Here is a 16,891-nt window from a genome sequence, read left to right as displayed (position 1 = left end):
TCATTTTCATTGATTTTCCATTTTCTGTTAAATTGTGTTTATCTTTTTTGGAGGAAGCCGTTTATGCACTGTGGCCAGAAACGCTTAATTCAACTCCCATAATTACATACTTACTGGGAGTTAACAAAAACCCAAATGAAGACATCATGAGCTTAAAACACATCTGTCCCCAAAATAACCCTTAAAAATGGAATAATCCATTATATTATCACTTCGGCTTATAAATAGAGACTTACAAAGCATTTCTGTCAGTAGGGAGAGAAGCTGAGCCAGAGAAATCACTACATTTCGACTTTGCCTTGTAAAAATTTGCAAGTACCTCTGGGAGAACTGGGAAAACTGCTGTGTGCATGTGTGCGCGTGGTGAGTGTGCACACGCGCGTGCACATGCATGCTGGCAGGGAGTAAACAGAGGTGGAAAGTCATTCCTTGCCTCCGCAGGAGATAATACAGCATTGAGCCGTCATGAACACGGGGGCCGGAAAGAGAACCGGACACAACATAGAGGAAGCAGACTCGGTATGTTCCTTTTCCCCCCGCTTTCCTATTTTTGGCTAGCCACAATCACATTTTACAAGTGACAGCCGCGGTTTCGGTGCAGATCTCATCACTTTCTCCCTCCCTTCCAGGAATTCCCATTCCTAGCTATGGATTCCCACCCCCGGAGTGCAGAATCTTAGTGTCATTTCCAACTCATTCTTGCCTGTACCCCCAAAAACGTCTACTGCAGATTTTCAGGAGTGCCCTAAGTGTGGTAGCAGGCAGTGGGGCTCCAGACATGCAAAGGGTCACAGTCTCTGTTCTCCATAGTGTGTGTAGTCAAGGTCAGCACTGCAACCAGAACTTTCTGTGATGGTGACAATATTCTATATCTGTCCTGGCTGATACATGTTTACATTTTCATTTCAATGAATGTAAATTAACCTGCGGTTACTGTGTTGGGCAATATACATCTAGACCCAGAGGAAGGGGATATTCTTTAAGGAAACACATGACAGCTTAAAGGAGCATATGCATACGATGGCTACAGGTAGGTGCAGTCCGAAGCTGGGGGAACACCAAGGCGGTGGAAGACTCAGGTCTCAGGAAGACTCTTCTTTTTCTTTCTTTCTTTTTTTTTTTTTTTTTAAGAGAGAGGGAGAGAGACAGAGCAAGTGAGGAGGGGCAAACGGAGAGGAAAAGAGAGAATTTCAAGCAGACTCCACATCCAGCGTGGAGCCCAACATGGGGCTTGATCTCATGACCCTTCAGATCATGACCTGAGCCAAAAGCAAGACTGGATGCTCAACCGACTAAGCCACCCAGGCTGCCCCTCAGGAAGCCTCTTCTTAAAGGCAGTGGCTCTAACCCAGATTCTTGTGAGAAGCTACAGTGTGGAGAGTCAGAAAGCAGAGGAGAAGGCACTTCTGACCCAAGGATTTGTTTAATCAGAGACATGAGGGGAAAAGGCATGGAGCCCATTAGGGAAACCCAGCAGTTACTGTGGGGCAGGTGGTGCTTGCAGGTCAAGGGTGACGGCAGGGGTCATGTCTGTGGGATGATGTCATGTTGGGAACAAAGAATCCCAGGAAAGGAGCAGACTTAGGGTGGGTGGAGGGGGTGAGGGACAGAGGGGAATCCCTAAGTTGGTTTAATAAACTGTGTTTGAAGGGCCAAGAGTCTCTCCTATTGAGCCCTGTGGGGAGTGGCAGAGTGTGACCTGGGGCCAGGTCCAGGGGGCACACACTGGGGGACATAAGCGGGGCAGGAACACATGCCCCACGTACATGGGACTGGGACCACCAGCTCCATCTGACTGTCACATCTCATGTAACTGTCCACATGTGGAAACTGGGTTAAAATGTCCAAAATTTGTGATTTTCAGGAAGGCTGGAAGTTGGAATTTTTTTTTAAACAAATATGAAATCTAAATATTTTGACATAGCAACTAATGGGAAAGCTTGAAAGCACCCTAGGCAAAAACCAAGAGCAAGAGTGTGGACTGACTGAGGTCCCTGGGTCACCTCTATGTGTCACCTGACCTACAGAATGGGTGAGGGTTCCCAGTGCCAGCCTAAGGTTGAAGCAGGAGAGGTTCTGGGGAAAACAGTGGCGCACACAGCAGAGGGTTTGGGAAAGAAGAGAAGTCAAAACCACCTGTCTCTGTGATCAACCACAAAGCCACCTCCCTCCCCTTTGCCCCTCCTCTACCTCCCTGCTTGCCCTTCCTTCCTTCGTCCCATCCCCTCCCTCTGGCTGATGGGTAAGGAGAGCTAGAGTCCCATCACAAGAGCTCATGAATAAGTGCTTGGTGAGGAAACAGAGGCATTGGGTTGAATGACTACAAATAATTCCTAAGGATGTGGCCTTTTATAGTGTGTGTTTTGGGGGTTTGCGTTTCCCTTTATAGATTTCCCTACCCAACCATGGGTAAACATTTCATGTCCACCCCTCCATATAAAGTGCCTTTGCCTGAAGCCCCACACCTTCCCTCCTGTGAAAGCCATGCTCGATTCTCATGAAAAAGAAGATGTGTGTCTTTCAGCTCACCTCCCGGTCCAGCAAGGCAGGTGACACGACAGTGACGATGTCCCCCTTTTCAGGATCGATGTAGAACATGTTTGGAGACGGCTTGTCAGGCGTCTGCTGTCGGATATTGTACCGCAGGAGGGCATTATCTGTGGCTGGGTCGTCCGCATCAAAGGCTGTCATCCGCATCACCATGGTCCCTGAGGCGACAGGACAGAAGGGCAGGAGATGGTCACTCAGGGGACAGTGATGGGCCAGGATACCCACTCCCTGGCAATGGCCATGGACTGATGTGCCAGCTGATTTCCACATTAAAACAGAAAGCATTTCCAGAGCCCTGTTATATTTTTGCTTTTCTTTTGCTCGCCCTCCTCCTTCTGTCACGTTACAAGACCTGAAATAAAGAAAAGAAATCTTTGCTGTTCAGCAGACTGACAGCTTAATTTTTCCTTCTGCTGATATGCTGTTTATTTGCACGGGCTCTCATTCAATTGTGGACGTGGCTGCATGACAATGGCCTTTATCTTAAAAGCTCTTATTGAATGCCTACTACACGTGGGGCCCGGGTCTGGTGATGAAGACACAGAAGGGAGCAAAGGCATTCTCTGGTGTTCAGCAGGTCAGAGATTAGTAAGAGAGACAGCATATAAAAAATAATAAACCATAACAAGTGCATTGAAAGAGAGCATTATGAATACACAGGTGAACAACCTCATCTAACCTGGGGTTCAGGAAAGGTCCCTGGTGTAGACATCTAAGAAGTGAGTAGGTGTAAGCAAGGTGAGGGAGAGGGCCCTCCATAGGAAAATATGGGAACATGAACAAATATTCTGTGAGCCCCCACTGTGTGACAGCCACACTGCTGTAGGCACTTAAGATACAAAGACAATGTAGAGATGAAGGTGATGTGGACTACTTGGTTATGTCAGCGGTTGATAAGGATGTCAGATACTGGGTCTTGCTCACACACAGCTGACGTGATGAAGAATTGGTGTTAGCCACTTTTGGGGACAATTGAGCAACAACTAGTAAAAAAAAAAAAATACAGTCACCCATTTGGCATCTACCGTCAAGAAACACTTACATATGTCAGTAATGGGTTCCCACAAGGATGTTCCCCATAGGACTATCCATCATGGTGAAAGATTCGGAAACAATCTAACTGTCTAAACAACAGAGGAATTGCTAAGATGATGGGATTCCCCACACTATGAAAAATTTTGTAGCAGTTTGAAAAAGGTTGTAGGTCTAATGTGTTCTGGTATGGAAGGCTCTCCAAGATAGAGTGTTATGTGAAATTATCAGGTTGAAGAATGTTATCCGTAGTATGGCATCATTTTTGTGAACCTGCTTGCACACAGAAAATGCCACAATACTTTATACATATATTTTGCAGGTACAGTTTATGTCCATAAAAACAAAGCAGGCCTAGAAAAGTGAATTTCAGATTGGTTATGGTGGTATAGGGGAGCAAATCTTGCCATCCCAAGATATGCCTCTTTGGCATATTGATTATTTTAAGCTGGTTATTTTTAAGAAACTGCAGACACAAAGAGAAGGTCTGAAAATCAAGTGGAAGTTACTCCTTTTGTAAGGAACATTTACATTTATGAGGGAAATCTCCATTTGTGAGGGTATCTCCCTCACTGTATCAGTAAGAGGAAGATGAATCTAAATCTCTAGAAACTGTTATCAGTGGAGAAGGCAGGATTTAAATCTGTATAACAACCCTACCCTGTTGACTGTACTTTTCCTAGCCACCTTCCATAACTGACCCCTCCTCCATCTTTAGCTGAAGATGGTATTTAAGGTGATGGCTTTAGCCCTTTCAGGAAATTACTCCATTTGCCTGGGTCTCTCCCATGTATATAGGAGGTATACAGGTTGTTAAACTTTTGTTTGATTTTCTCCTGTTAATCTATCTCATGTCAATTTGATTCTCAGACGAGCCTGAAGAATCTTGAAGGGCAGAGGAAAAATTTTTCCTCCCCAATAGTGGTTATATCTGGATAAATACAAAGGGGATTGGGATTAAGGATGGTGAGAAGGAGGTAAGACTTTGGCCCAATCAATACTGTTCTGGGGACACCTGGGTGGCTCAGTCGGTTAAGTGGCTGCCTTCGGCCCAGGTCATGATCCCAGGGTCCTGGGATCGAGTCCCACATCGGGCTCCTTGCTCGGCAGGGAGCCTGCTTCTCCCTCTCTCTCCCTCTGCTTGCGCTCTCTCTGTCAAATAAATAAAATGGTTAAAAAAAATTCCTGTTCTGATCATTTTTACAAGGAGAATGTACTGCTTTTATGATTAAATTTTATTTATTTTTTTGATTAAATTTTAATACAAAAGGATCATCATCATAAATGCTGTTAATCTAAAAAAAATAGCCAGTTATCTTACCAGCAAAATGGGTTATTCAGGAATAGCAAAGAACTGCAACTGAGGACCTGCAAACTACTGCAAAGCCATAGGCAGTCCAACAAACAAAGGAGAGTAATGTTATTTTATCATGAAGGAAGAAGTTGGGAGGGGTTGTTTTGAAGGACAGTCCACTGGAGGAAAGTAAGAGTTCAAAGTGATGACAGTTTCTCATTGGCTGAGTTGTAGGTAGGGGTGGTCGATTTCTTGTGTTAGAAGCAATGTACATCCTTCCCTGTTGGGACGGGTAATTGATGATTCTTTCTTGTTGATGATTCTTCTGTTGGGTCTGTAATTGACAATTCTCCTTGTAATTGGCATGGAGTGGTGCACTCCCCTTTCCAACTTTCCCCTTGCCAGCCTCCCTGCTCCACTTTAGTGAGGTTTCCCTGTATTGATCTTACAAACCCAGTAGAAGCATGGGCTAGAGCAGAATCAAGCACATTTGCCTGCTGGTCTTGACAATTGTGAGCTATCGTATTTGGCTCAGAGCAACCTGCCCAACTATGATTTTTCACTGTAGTTTACTCTTCTAAGAATAGAGGGACCACCTGTGGATTCTGACCCATTCTGGAGCCACAAAATGTGAACTAATGGGTAAGAGATGAAAGCAGTACGGTCCTATAGTTCCCAGCAGAAATATTCACGTGCGGAAAATGTCGAACTTTAAGGAAACAAAAAATTCCTCTGGCTCAGGTGCCATCCTGGTATTCCTTTCCTGTCTATAACAGTGCTCCTCAGACCATCAGAGGCACTTTATTTTTTCCCACAATCGGAATCAGATTATCAGCCATTAGGTCTGATTGATCAGGCAAACAAGGGGATCTGACCACCCTAAATTTGGATAGATTTCTAAAGCAGTCTCAGTGTTGCCATGAGGCCCGAGGCTTCAGGCACATTTTCTATCCTACCGTGTTTCTTTGCCCGTCTTTGTTTCTTTGTGAAATTGTCACAAGGCAAACCTTGGGGTCCAGTGCGAGCAGAGATACTGCTTGGCTTATACGTTCCCCTTGTCTTGCCCCTTATCTTTGGAAAATATCAGCAAACAATATGGCACTTTGTTTCCCATTGAGGCTCACAATGGAATCAGGGTCTTTTCTCAACCTGATGGTCTAGGCAGCCTCTCCCGGTCTAGGAGCATTAGTGTGAGGGGGTGACGCTTAATTGCCTCCCTGGTCTAGGAGAACAGGATGCCCCCATGAGGATCCTGTCAGAAATCAGAGGCAACTTTCAGGCCTACAGACTCACCATGGACGTACTAAGTGAGCTCCTTGGGGCCAGAGGCATGCAGGAGGCCTCAACACTATCGATTCCACAAGAAATGGTCTCTGGTTAAGTGTGCATGACCCAGTGCCTCGCACTTTGTTAATGTCTTAACGAATTCGTGACTGATGGAATCTCTGCCCTACTTCATCTGCTTTTAATTGAAGTCAGAGACGAACAAGCATAAAAATATGTATAAAAAAAGTATAAAAATGAAGTCGTCACGACTTGCACGAAAAAGATGAGAGGAAGAAAATAAGACCTCTGAGGCTAATGAATTTTCACTTTTCACCAGGAAAGTCACTGATGATGTCTTTTTGCATTATTATTGTTACAGATTTCATAACATGCTAGGACAAAAGGGTATCTTGGAATATCCTCATGTTTATCCAGAAAATGCTTTTTATTTTAATGAATGGTTCAGGAGCAAAGGAACTTGGTCTTATGCGTTGCCTCTGTCTTAGCCCAGATGTGGGTACAGAACAGGATTTCTGAGGCCCGCCTCCATGGAGACTGAATGGTGCCAAAGTCATGTAAATAGGTTTGTAGCATTGAAGGAAACGACTCTGGGGTAACGCTGAGGTTCAACTCTTGCTGTGTGAACACAGGCAAGTTTATTCAGCCCTACGCAAGCCTTGGTTTGCAACAAGAGGATATCAGTGACACCTTCGTCTTTGGTCTCTGTAAGTGTTTCATGGGATACTGTATTAAAGAACTTGGCATAATGCCCGCACATTAGTGTTTGAGGAGGATGCCTTTTCTTATCAAACCTGCTCTAGGTTCTAAGCCATAATGACGGTGCAGGCGATGGCCTCGGACAACGCAGCTGTCCACAGAACCTGGTACCCGCTGCAGCAGGGTGGGCCCGGGGGCCGATCGCCTCTGAGTTGCCCTGCCTCACCCTCTCCCTTCCACCCTGCCCATAGGGGTGCTACTGTGGAGATCACAACTCTATGCTAACACATACACACGTGCGTGTGCTCACGCACACACATTCTGTAGCCTACACGGCCTCTCTGTGTGATACTCTATAGTTTTCCTCTACAGTCAAGGTTCTATCCCGAGTCCCAGTCCCTCTGCTGGGCCCAACACCCTGCTCTTGACAGCCCCTCCCCTGGGGGCTGGATCATGATGTTCATACCTCTCGGTTCTGCAAGGGTAGATAAACCTCCTACACCAGCGTTTCCTAAACTGTATCCAAGGAACTCTGGTTCCATGGGATCAGCAGAGAAACCAAGTTGGGAAATATGCAATAACCACAGTTAAGCAAGTTTCTATCCTGGAGGACCTCTTAGTGTCCTTAGTAAGCAAATGCATATTGTAAATCTCCAAGAGAGAACAGAATTGGCAGCATTTCCCTAACTTCTCTGTTGATAGAACTTCTTCATTTTAAGAACATCTTTATGTGATGGGCCACCTGGTCCTAAATTTGAGTTCTTGGAGGGTATAGGCTGTCTTTTGTTCATCTTTATAAGCTCTGCATCTGACATGGAGGAGGTCCTTTGTCAATGTTGAGTAGAATTGCATCCTCACAGTTCACTCAAGCTTTGTCTTATTTTGCACTGACCAGAAACCATGAAGAACTTGTTACTGAGAAGAGTGAACAACATTGTCTGGACATTTTTCACAACCAGGCATGCTTTCCTACCACCTCTGAACATTTTTTTGCTCCTTGGAGGCTCTTGTTGGAATTGGATTCAGCAGGCTGACATTCAGCAGATAGGCACCTGTGCCTTACCCTTTGCCCGAGCCCACACCCTGGATCTCAGAAGAAGGGCTCTCTCACTTCCATCAGCCCAGTGGCTTCCCCATCCATGCTTATCCTGTGCCTACTGTGCTTCCTGATGGCAGAGAAAAGATAATTATATGACAGACATGTGTGTGGGTCTTCTGAAATACACTTCTGCCTTTACCCCCCATCACAATATTCTCCTGAGTGTCAAAGTAAATGATAATCACCCTGTCACTCCCAGATGAACGAGCAACGGCCCTTCCAGAGCAAATAAAAGAATTATAGGCTGCTACTTGAAAGTCTCAAGTAGGGCTGTCATTTTCTTTGGTCGAAGGACATGGCCACTGACATGACAGGCTAATAAAAAATTATGACTGTTTTGTCTGGGTCAGATAGCCCCTTCCTCTTGGATGCCTACCTCTGATTAAAGAAAGTGCCACCTGTTGTTAGAACCTTAAGTGCTGGTGTTGGAAACTTGGCTTCCCTGTGACTTCAAGAACAGCCATACCCGTGGGGAGTGGAGAGCAGATCCCAAGGTGAGGGGCTGCTTATGACTTCAGTGAAAGGTCAACCTGTCTCAGATGTGGGAGTCTCTAAAATGTGGCTCACCCTGGGCCACAGGCAACAGAATTATTCTATTCTGGAATTTTTCTCTGACCTCATCCCCAAACATCTTCTTCACAGGATCAAAATTGTCAGACTCCTTTTTTGAAAACCATATTCCCATAAGCAAATAGTATATTGAGACACGGACATTCAGATCTGTATTTGGCACCAGATTTCTGATAGCATGGTTGGGGCCACTGCATGCTTTCCAGGGAGATGCGTAATACAAAACCCAAGATGATCAGAGATGGCAGATGTCACCAAGGGAGCCCCTGAGATGTGACAAAATGGCACATTGTTGAAAAAGCATCCAAGTCACAAGAGGAGGTAGTGCATTCTGATACCACCTGGGACAGAGGGCATTCCAGGACCGTCCTGGGCAAACTGGAAGGAGCTTGTCACCAACCGACCGAGTTTGCTTGCAGACACAGACACATCTCCTGGCCACGAGTGTCAGAGTATGCGTGTGAGAAGTATTGCAGAATGTGACTTTGGTGACACGGGCCGCAGTGCCCATCCTGCTCACCCTTCCACACCACTCTGGGATTGCTTACTGACCACACAGGGGGACAGAGCCCAGCTGTCCTCTCCAGTCCTTAATGGTGAGGAGGGAGAAGGAGGTGTGCAAATGCAAAGCGGAGCAGGGCTAGAGGTGGGGTTTTAGATCCTGGCCTCACCATTTACCAGTGGGGCCTCCTTGGGTCAATTCCTTTGCTTCATCAAACCTCAACCTCTCCATTTACAAAACTAACCCCCATAATGGGCTGTGTGAGCACTGAATGTATTAATGCAGTGTGTCTCAAACTTTTTTTTTTTTTATTACCCAACCCTCCCTTCCAGAGCCTTTTTAGACACTTTTTTCCCTACTTGCCCCGCCCCCCCCGCCCACCTCCTGCCGCCCTGCCATGGATGTCCTGTATATCTAATCATGGACTCTGACTCTTTGGAGGGTCACAAACCATTGCAATATCCAATATTTTTAATGTGCCCCCAAGCACCAATTTTCCTCTCCTCGGGGTGATACGGTCTCCACTGAGAATGTCCAAATTAATGAATATAAACTCCAATGCCTGGGTGATGGGAAATACTCAAGGGATATTAAATTTTATTGTTATGTTTATTGACTGCTGCAATTTGCTGCTCCATTCTGGGGGGACTCACTGCTGTGCATGACGGTGATGAGCAAAACCTTGTGGGACCCAACCACGAACAGGGCAACTCATACTCGTTCTAGGACTCACTCAGCATCTACAGAAGTGGGGATTAATTAAATTCTCCTAAGGAAACAACTCCTTTTTTCCCTCAGACAAGCCTAGCGACTTCTGTTGAGCGCATGCATGCATGAATCAGCTTCCTCTGGTCTTGTCAATGTTTCCACATATACAGGATTAATAGGGAAACTGTAAAATGATTAGTTGACAAAAGATAACCACAGCAACTTGATAGGTATCCAGAGGCAGCGCACATTCTGCAGTGCATGCATTCCTGGAAAGTCACCCATGCAATGAATCATGAATAATGTCTTATTTTCCCATTGACCTACATTAGCATTTCATACCTGCTTTATCTTCATTTGAGGGGGTGTCCAATTGGAAGCTGCTCCTCATAATTCACTTTAAGTTTTTCTGCTTATCTTTCAAGCACTCGCAGGTGGAGTGGGAGAAAGAGGTTGGCTTTCTGCTCTGGGTGTGGAGACTATTAAAGAAAGCCCTGCTCAGAGCGGGCAGGTCCCTGAGACCTAAGGCAAGCCTGGGAGACTTACCTTCATCACTGTTGCTTCTCTGGGGGGCCTTTCCCTCTGTCCCCCCATTATCTAGGGACTGTCATTCTTCAGCACAGATTCCTCTCACATTTTGCATATGGCGATCAGGCTGTGCATTAGATCCAGAAAGTTCTTGACGATGAGAGTTTTGATGAAGATGCCAATGACCTTTAGCCTTTCCTCTGACAGCAGCCCGGTCCCATTGGCCTTGAGGGTGTGACTCTCTGACCCCATTCCCAGAGTGAGGTAGGGAGCTGGGCCAGGAGGAAGAAGCTCAAATGCCCACTCAATGCCCATATGGGTAACCTGACATGAGTAAAGTGACTTCAAGACAATTGGGAGTGGTGTAGTCTGTGGCAAACTGGAGGGTCATGTCCTGCCTAAGGGGCAGCTGCCTTTTAGCTTAAGGTAATTGCTGCATTTCTCAAATACAAGTTTGGAGAGGCCAGATCTTTTGGTTTTTCAAGAAAAGATGGGAATTTGAATTTGCATATAACCTATCAAAATATTTACACATTGGCCACCAGTTCAAGTTTTTAAAAAATAAAAGATCACTGAGTGAGACAAGAAGGCCAAACAAAACAGGTTATGGCTCACCAGTTTTCAGCTTTTGACCTTGACTGTCAGAAGAGCCAATTGTTTTCCTCAAGGACATGAGCTAAATGATGTTAATGCGTTGCATGTTGTATGTTAATGTAAATGAGCTAAATGTGTCCGTTGGTGATAAATTCCAACTTAAGAAATGGTACACCTGCTATAAAGTTTGCCCTTCTTCCTTCCACCTCCCTTTTGGAACAGGAAAGTCTTCTCCTGTGGTCCCAGGACCCAGCAAAACAGGAAGCAGGAGAGACATGATGATAGCACATCACCTGATTTACGTTTCATGCATTAACTTACTCGATCCCATATGAACCACGGGAGGCATGTCATATACGTGGTGAGCCAATTGTGCAGATGATGAAATCAGGACTGAGAAGGCCACACAGCTAATGACCCCACGAGCCAGGATCTGAACTCTGCTTTGCTAGAGGAACAATGGCCCAAACTATGAGTTTCTGTTTAGTACTCATTCTTCCTTTGTTCCTGATTTTAGCTGGCCACGCTGCTGACTAGCTCAGCACTCGATATCTCAGCTTCTCTGGCAGTTAGTGTGGCCATGGTCTAAGGGTTAGACAATGAGATATAACTACAGGCATCGTGTGTGAAACCCCATGTTAAGATTCCTTAAAGGGGCCTCAACCACGAGATGTGCACTTTGTAACACCCCCTTTCCTCCCTTCCTGCTACCTGGAATGCAGATGTGATGACTATAGTCTTAGCAGCCCTTTTGGACCATGAGGTGGCCCTTTGACTAGAAGCTCCATGATGGGAAGATAGAGCAGAAAGACAGAAGGGATCTGAGTCCCTGAGTCTCTGATGACCGTGGAGCTTCCAGGAAAGCCTGGAATGCCTCCCTCCAGCTTTGTTTACATAAGCAAGAAATAAATGAGAGAAAAGTCAAATCCCATCTTGTTTGGAGCTTCGGTTTACTGTTCCATGCAAGCCACAGCTAATCTTCTCTGATAAAGGCAGGAAGTAAAGATGGAAGAAAACAAATAAATATATTTTATTAAATTGTATTACCCTAGAAAGTAAGTTTTGTTGCTTTAGCCTAGAGCTAGATGACACTGTTCTAGAGAAAAGTAGAAACATCCAGGCAATTCCTCATGGATTTTCAAATATTTCGATTGGTTTCCACTCATTTCAAATGCCTTGAATCCAGAAACAGCCTTTGAGGGAGTCAGATTGTACCATTAGAGGCCCCAGCGAATTACACCTCCCTGTAACCACACTCTCATATTGTCCCTTCCGCACTGACTGTGGGCTCAGCCATGTGACTTCCTGTGGCCAGTGGAAACATATAAGCAGAGCCGTAAAAGGACTTGTGCATTGGAACGTGTCCTCCTGGAGCCTGGCTGCCATTTGAAGATGTCTGGGCTGTCCAGCTGGAGGAGCCACGTGTCTGGGATTTAAAGCTCACTGGCTGCCATGCTCAGCTAACCATCGGACATATAAGTTGAGGCCACCTTGGATCATCCCGCCCCAGTTGAGCTTCCAGATGACAGTAGCTATGTCAACATGGAAAACCTCAGGCAGTACCAACAAGAGAACCATCCAACTGAACCCGTCTCAAATGGCAAAATTATGAGCAAACAAATGGTTGTGTTTCAAGCCACCAAGTTTTGATGTTTTTCATTTTACAGCAACAGATAACTGGTAAGGAGGTATAAGTGGATTGATCTTCACATGCAAGCTAGAAAATATTGTATAATTTTAAAAATAGAGTTTATTTTTCATGTGGGGTTGCCATTTAAAATAACCAACTAGCACAGCATATTTGGAGGGTACACCAAAGTAAAAAGGGACAGCTGCAGGCAAAAAAAAAACCCAATGAGAATAAAATGCAACCCACTTCCCAGATGTTGGGCTTTGGGGGCCACCAACGATGTCACAGCAAAATCCTGCAGTATGTTGACCACTGAGCATTTCAGTTGACTAATGATTTTTCCCCCCAGAACAGCGCAAAATCAAACTGGCATGAAGTATAAACTCCAGATGCAGATTTGAGTTGATTAAGTACCTTCCAGTAGGAAGACAGCCCTGTTCTTACAAATGAGAACATCTTGAATTTCAGACAGTTGCTCGTTCCTTTAATAGCGGCCACAAGCATCTATGTGCAGCCGTGGGTACCACAGGCTCCGTCTGAAAGGCGATAGACTTCTCAGATTTACCTTACCTCCCTGGAGCTAGTTGGTTTTTTTAAGTACAGATTGACAGTCAAATATGTAATAAGTTATGACAAGTTGAGCAATGGTTGTCTCCCATCTGTTTTCAAAGGTTGTTTATTTTTATACTGATAAAGAGATGGTGGTCACAGAACCACCTTATGATTATTTTAATCCTTTGGTTTCTCCTGCTCATCAATTTTCATGGCACCTTTGCCCTACTTTTCTGGCAAGCTGCTGCTTAATTGAGCTGCAGCAGGCCAGATTTTAGGCAAGAAAATGGGTTTTTGAAATGTAAGGTAACACATGGCTAAAACTGGGGTCCCTCCTATCAGGATTCACTTTAGCGCCTTAATTTCTTGATTTCATCCAGAATTTTAAGGTAATATTTTTCTCACAACCTTTTAAAAAATTCTATTTAATCTTTTTATCTATCCTTCCTTTTTATGCAGCTCTTTTAGAAGGATACAGGGTACTCTGCTGAATTATCTGATCTTGCCTAAAACACTTCAAAACAGCAATGTTAAGTGGATTATCTATCCCTAATATTCCAAAGTAATAAGAAATCTTTGTATTGGATTTGCATAAAGTAGCCCAAATTCTCAAATATGAAACTGTATTTCTATAAAACTTTAGAAAAAAAAACAAAAGGAAATTGTGTATTTTTTTTGTTTGTTTGTTTAGCCAATTTAAGGGATTGTTTTGCAAGTAATTTTAGTCCTCTTTAGAGCAGTGGTTTTCAAGGGGGGTGGATTTTTATTCCTCAAGGGACACTGGACAATGTCTGGAGACATATTTGTTGTCAAAACTGGGACAGTGTGTGATCCCGGCATCCCACGGGTGGATGCAATTAATGAAACACCCTGCAATGCACAGGACACCCCCACAACAAGGAAAATGCAGCCCCCAATGCCAAGAGCGCCCAGGCTGAGAAACCCCATCTTAGCATTATTTATGCCACATTTCTGAAAGTAGCGGCGCTTCTAAAATCTTGCACTTGAACAACTGAAACAGTTTGCCTCTGGAACTCTCTTCTGGATTTGAAGTTCACTGAGTGCAGAGATACTGTCTCTTCTCTATTTCCCACCCAGTGGTTAAAATATTAATACCATCGTGTGCCTGGGTGGCTCAGTTGGTTAAGCGTCTGCCTTTGGCTCAGGTCATGGTCCCGGGGTCCTGGGATCGAGCCCCGCATCGGGCTCCCTGCTCCGCGGAAAGCCTTCCTCTCCCTCTCCCACTCCCCCTGCTTGTGTTCCCTCTCTCGCCGTCTCTCTCTCTCTCTATTAAATAACTAAGATCTTTAAAAAATATTAATACCATCGAATATGCCAATATACATGGGCTACAATGTTTAAAAAATAGGCTCATACTAACATCATTTAGTTCTTCTGGTTAAATTTTGTGTAACTCAAAGCATGAAAATCTTCAAAGACACCGGGATAATGCTTTGTATGTAGTAAGAGTTCGGCAAACATTTGCTGACTGCATGAATGAATAAACGCACAGATAAATAAAGGATGAATATTTTCATCATCATCTCTCTTCCATCACAGCTTGAGGGTGAATAGGAAACAGGTATATAATGAATGCCTGAAATACTGAATGCTTGCAGTACTTAGGAATTCTAGGTAAATTCTGAACAATGGGCCTCTAGTCCTTATCATTTGTATCTGTTTTAAGGGCAGAGGGGAAGCAGGTTGGCTATTTAAGATCATGGACTATACTTGGCTAGGCTAGACTGACCCAAAAGACCAGTCTTGACATTTCAATGGTTTAACACATGAGGTTGTTTTCTCCCTCGGATTCAGACCACCCGGGGGCTCCCTTCAAGGGCAGTCCCTTTCCCAGGTGTGATTTATGAATCCAGACCCTTGTTTCTTGCAGGCTTGCCGTAAGACCTGGTAGTTTCCTGATATGGGAGAACAAAGAGTTGCAGAGCCATGTGCCTCTTCGTTACTTACTTCAGCCAGAAGTGGCTGCAACCCACTGGCCAGATCTGGCATCTAAGGCAAGCCCAAAAGCAGGGCCGGCTTCCTGGGCCAGGGACCTGTGTAGTAGCCTAGGCTGCTATGCTCGGGAGGGCCCCGGGCTGAAGCTCTGCGGTCACCTCCTGATTTTCTTAATAATTGTGGAACAAGGGGTACTGGATTTTCATTACAAACGATGCTCCCGTCCTGGTCAAGAGCCGGGAGCCAGATTGCCAGAGGCCTGGGAAATGTACAGGGGCACCGAGGCGCTCTGTGGGCACCGGGCATCTCAGTCAGAAAGCCCTTCTTCTGCCAGCCAAGCCATGGTGCAGAGATCCTTGTTTCTGTCTTTAGGACTCCAGCTGCCACTGCTCATAGAGCTCTTGGCTCCCCCAATAGTTGCATCTGTATTAGGCAAGATGCATCGCGCAACGGCACAAAAAGTCAAACCTGCTCAGGGAGCAGCTCCCGCCTCCCCAGGCTCTGGGTTCCCTGCCCTGGGAGATCTGCCCAAGCTTCACGCTTCTCTTCTGGCTCCCAGCTCCTGAGCTCGCTCTAGACCCCAGAGAGCTGCCATCTTTCCCGTCTCTGCCTTGAGTTGCCAGACCCTCGCCTGCCTTCTTCCTCTTCCTAATTAGACACTTTAATTTTTCCCTTGGACACCTAGGTCCCACCAGATGTGGGTCACACACCAGCATGACAGTGAAGGGCATGGGTCCCTGCATGGCAACTCTGGCTGCTCATTGGAATCACCTGGGAAGGTTTAAAAATACTCCTGTTGCCGGGAAGCCACCCTTGGGGATTCTGAAATCTGCTGGCCTGGCATGGAGTCTAGAGAGTGAAAGCCTGGGAATAAGTGAGGCCCGAGACATGTAGACTCTGGTACTCTACTCCCTGGCTATGTGCTCTGGGCAATATGTGTGAGCTCACACAGCCTCCGTTTCCCACCTGTAAAATGGGCACACACCCGCCACTGTGTAAAGGTAGTCCGCAGCTGCATGTGAAATATAGGGGGCCTGATGAGGTGGCCTTTGCAGTAATTCCACAGAGAGGAAAATGAACGTGCGGCCCTACTACGTGCCTCCCAGGAATTCTTATGATAATCCTGCCAGGGTAATTAGCTCATGTTCTATAAAAGAACAAGATGCTCAGAGATGTCAGTTCATCTTCTCAAGATCACTGCTGGCCAGTGGCTGAGCAGGTACTCAGGAGGTCACACAGAAGCCTATGTCAGTGACAAGAGCTAACCTCCATTACATAGATTGTTCGGGCCCTGCATCATATAAGCCTCCCCACAACTCTGTGAGGGTTGTCACTAGCTCTGTTCAGTGGAGAGGGAGGCGGAGGTGGATAGAGGTGAAATCACTCTATCCATCGATCGGGTCATTGGCAGGTTAGTGGCTCAGCCAAGATGCCTGGTCCTCCTATTCTTCTCCAGCACAGTCCCTGTTGCTCAGGCATTTCTAATTGCATTTTGTAGGTGGAATAATTAATTTTCAAGAACTCTCCCTGCAGACGGGCTGACCCATTAGAGCTTGTCTGGTGCACCTCCGAGCTGCACTGAGTGCCCAAGAGACAAGCAGGGCCCACGTCCCCGGAGTGGGGGGCGGGGTGCTGCAAAAACAGATGATCAACGATCCCGGAACTGCACCTGTTAGGTAAATAACCTGCCCGGAGTCACAGGCATAATCACTGAGGGGCTCAGGGAGGTCTGCATGGGGGCGGGAGGGCTGGTGATTACTGCAGTTACAAGATCAAAATGAACCGGGATGCTGAAATACGGCCCGTCTGAGACTTGAGAGTTTGCGTTCAATGGGAAGAAAGTGCTGGCAAATTGCTAGTAGAGCTGTAATGTTGCTGATTTTGCAAACATGT

At 45.7% G+C, this 16,891-nt stretch overlaps 1 protein-coding gene across 1 annotated transcript in view; it reads right to left on the bottom strand.

The window, feature by feature from the left end:
* CDH13 (cadherin 13) overlaps positions 1-16,891 on the bottom strand; it is a 1,007,564-nt gene that overhangs the window by 234,995 nt on the left and 755,678 nt on the right. Inside the window, exon 10 of the mRNA XM_088026921.1 lies at positions 2,530-2,708. Within this exon, the coding sequence (XP_087883047.1) occupies positions 2,530-2,708 (179 nt within the window). The remainder of the gene's footprint in view (positions 1-2,529; positions 2,709-16,891) is intronic.

This window comes from Eumetopias jubatus, unplaced genomic scaffold, assembly GCF_037043125.1.
Source record: "Eumetopias jubatus isolate StellerSeaLion01/CBP00866 unplaced genomic scaffold, mEumJub1_p1.0 scaffold_10, whole genome shotgun sequence".
NCBI classification, from domain to species: Eukaryota; Metazoa; Chordata; class Mammalia; order Carnivora; family Otariidae; genus Eumetopias; species Eumetopias jubatus.
The sequence above is the reverse complement of the archived record's forward strand: the minus strand, read 5'-3'. Positions and strand labels throughout refer to the sequence as shown.